At 44.0% G+C, this 3,560-nt stretch overlaps 1 protein-coding gene across 2 annotated transcripts in view; it reads left to right on the forward strand.

Moving 5' to 3' along the window:
• Positions 1-2,790, forward strand: part of PGBD2 (piggyBac transposable element derived 2) — a 7,048-nt gene extending 4,258 nt beyond the window's left edge. The window contains exon 2 of one of the 2 annotated variants that reach the window (XM_003803584.1): positions 829-2,790. In XM_003803584.1, coding sequence (XP_003803632.1) covers positions 829-2,590 — 1,762 coding nt within the window. In that variant the 3' untranslated portion in view covers positions 2,591-2,790. The remainder of the gene's footprint in view (positions 1-828) is intronic. The other variant, XM_023509087.1, reaches the window with a different exon arrangement.
• The last annotated feature ends 770 nt before the right edge of the window (positions 2,791-3,560 follow it).

The following is a 3,560-nucleotide window of genomic DNA, read 5'->3' on the forward strand; positions in this document are numbered from 1 at the left end:
TCAATGCTTTATTATAAAATAGGCTTTGTCTTAGATGATTTTGCACAATTGTATGCTAACATAAGAGCTCTGAGCATGTTTGAGGCAGGCTAAGGCTAAACTATGATATTGGGTAGATCAGGTATATTAAGTGCATATTTTGACTTATTTTCAACTTAGGGTTTGTTGAGTTATGACGCATTATAGATAAAGGAATATCTGTACCTCTTGCCATCTATTTTTTTTTTTTTTCTTTTTCTACCAGCTGAGAGTCAGAATGGCAGAAATTCCCATGTTTTCCACATCCTTGGCCCATGACTTACAGCTGGCATGCAGTACAGTATCTGTAAGGGAGCCACTCAAAAGTCCTCACCTGCTCAGGTCTTGAATTTGGGTAGTGAGGTTTCAAGTAGGAAGAGTTTGAGAATTTGGGAAGTGAGAGAAATTTCTGTTTGTCAGATAGATAAGAGAAAAGGAAGAGATAAGTAAGACAAGTATTATAGCAGAGCAGAGTCTGAGTGCATGCCAGTGGGTGTCACTCCAGCTGACCAGGGCTTCCCCACTGGCAGTTACTGTTATCTGAGGTGAAGACAGCAGCACCTGGATTCATCACCAGGAGGGATCCTCAATTTAGAACAAGGTATTTATGAAGGAAAAGATGCTTCTCATCTCCACACTTAAAAGTGTAACCTGTGTTTATTTGAAAAATTCTCTTATTCAGTACTGTGCCTGGTGATGCCAGGTAAGTGAGGCCATTCAGAGGTGCTTTCAGTGGGTGCTTCACCCTCTTTTCTGCTGAAACATTGGCTCTCTGGCATAGCCTCTTCCTAACTGTCCCTGTTGTTGCAGAGATGTCCCTGATGGAAGAGGTGCCCATTCAAAGGTGAGGTCTGTGAAGCTGCTTGAGGTTCTGAGTGCTCTGGAGGAGGAAGAGTCTCACCACTGCAGGGAAGAGATTTTCATTGCTCCGCCTGACAATGCTGCAGGGGAATTCACTGACGAGGACTCAGGAGATGAAGATGGCCAGCGAGGTGCCCACCTGCCTGGCAGTGTGCTGCATGCTGCAGTCCTGACTGAGGACTCTGGCACGGGGGAGGATAATGATGACCTGGAGCTGCAGCCTGCCAAGAAGAGGCAGAAGATGGCAGTGAAGCCTCAGCGTGTTTGGACCAAAAGAGATATTCGACCAGATTTTGGTAGCTGGACAGCGTCAGATCCTCATATTGAGGATCTTAAAAGCCAGGAGTTGAGTCCAGTGGGCCTCTTTGAGTTGTTCTTCGATGAAGGAACAATTAATTTCATTGTTAACGAAACCAATCGTTATGCTTGGCAGAAAAATGTCAATCTGAGTCTCACGGCCCAGGAATTGAAATGTGTTCTGGGCATTTTGATTTTAAGTGGGTATATCTCCTATCCAAGGAGGAGGATGTTTTGGGAAACCTCGCCTGACTCACATCATCATCTTGTGGCTGATGCTATTAGAAGGGACAGATTTGAATTGATTTTCTCATACCTACATTTTGCAGATAACAATGAACTTGATGAAAGTGACAGGTTTGCCAAGGTCAGGCCCCTCATTGTCCGAATGAATGGCAACTTCCAGAAGCATGCACCCTTGGAGGAGTTCTACAGCTTTGGGGAGTCCACATGTGAGTATTTTGGGCACCGAGGGTCTGAGCAGCTGCGTGCAGGAAGGCCTGTGCGGCTTGGCTACCGGATCTGGTGTGGCACAACCAGCAGGGGCTACCTGGTGTGGTTTGAGCCCTCGCAGGGCACGCTGCTCACTCAGCCAGACCGGAGCCTGGATCTGGGAGGCAGCATGGTAATAAAATTTGTGGATGCGCTTCAGGAGCGTGGTTTTCTGCCATATCACATATTTTTTGACAAGGTTTTTACCAGTGTCAAACTGATGTCCATTCTGAGGAAAAAGGGGGTGAAGGCCACAGGAACCGTTTGTGGGCATAGGACTGAGCAGTGTCCCCTCAAAGATCCCAAGGAACTGAAGAAAATGAAGAGGGGTTCATTTGATTATAAAGTTGATGAGAATGAGGAGATCATTGTGTGCCGCTGGCATGACAGCAGTGTCGTCACCATCTGCTCTAATGCTGTGGGCATAGAGCCTGTGAGGCTGACCAGCCGTCAGTCGGGGACAGCGAAGGCACGGACCCAGGTTCACCAGCCATCACTGGTGAAGCTGTATCAGGAGAAGGTGGGGGGCATTGGCCGGATGGACCAAAATATTGCCAAGTACCAGGTGAAGATCCGAGGCATGAAGTGGTACTCGAGCTTCATTGGCTATGTCATTGATGCAGCCCTGAACAATGCATGGCAGCTGCACAGAGTGTGCTGCCGAGATGCCCCAGTGGATCTGCTTGCCTTCCGGAGGTACGTTGCCTGTGTGTATCTAGAGAGCAATGCGGACGTGTCCTCACAAGGCAGGAGGAGCAGGCGGCTGGAAACAGAGACCCGCTTTGACATGGTTGGGCACTGGATCGTCCACCAGGACAGAAGGACCCGCTGTGCCCTATGCCACTCACAGACCAGCACCCGCTGTGAAAAGTGCCAGAAGGGTGTCCATGCCAAGTGCTTCCGGGAGTACCACACCCGCTAATGCCGGGAGGCATGTCACCTTCATGATGAGATGTTTCAGCTGAGTGCAGACAGCAGTTCAAGTACTTCTGTTTTATTTGTGTTGGAAAAAAGACCTGAATTCCTGATGACCTTGTTTTATTTTTTTCTCCCTACTTGCATTATAGTTATCAGTTTTACTGTTTCTCTTATGCTTATATGTATTATAAATTAATATTTATACTAGTGATCTTAAATATTTGCAAATCTCTATTTTACACTGTTATTTAAACTTATGGACCCTTTCCATTCAAATAAAAACCTTTCTTTGGGATATATTTGAGTCTTAGAGTAATCAAAGAAAAACTTGCATGAACAAGAAAAAGGTGTTAACCATTATATGCAGTGGTTTAAATCTGAGATACAGGCAATGGTGTATAAATATTTTATCAATATGATGGATTTCTTAATTATACTAACACACATTAGTCTAAGGCTATTGGACTGTCCAGGGATAGGTAATCTGTTTTGTATTTTTTCAGAGAGCTAAAGTGGTAGAATTCATATTTTCTTGATAAAAATGTTTTCCTAATATATTTATATCAATGTGGAATCCATTTTTATAAATAGCATGAGGTAAGGATCTATTCTTCTCCCAGTGGATAGTCAGCATAATTTATTAAAAATTATATGTATTTCCTGGGGCAGTGCCTGTGACTCAAAAGGGGTAGGGCTCTGGCCCCATATGCCAGAGGTGGCAGGTTCAAACCTAGCCCCAGCCAAAAACTGCAAAAAAAGTATATGTATTTCCTCACTGATTTAAATTCCACCTTTATAAATTCCTAAACTTAGGAGGAATTTTTTTTTTTTTAACAAGGAAACATTTTTATGATGGAAAAATCTAGTGGAATGTATTCTAGAAGAATGAAAGAAATCACATAAAAAATGGGTATATCAGAAATTAAGACACTGTGTTGAATATCTTCTCTTTGGGAACTTTTCTATGACAGCAC

This window comes from Otolemur garnettii, unplaced genomic scaffold (assembly GCF_000181295.1).
Source record: "Otolemur garnettii isolate 467f Iridium unplaced genomic scaffold, OtoGar3 scaffold00345, whole genome shotgun sequence".
Classification (NCBI taxonomy): Eukaryota; Metazoa; Chordata; class Mammalia; order Primates; family Galagidae; genus Otolemur; species Otolemur garnettii.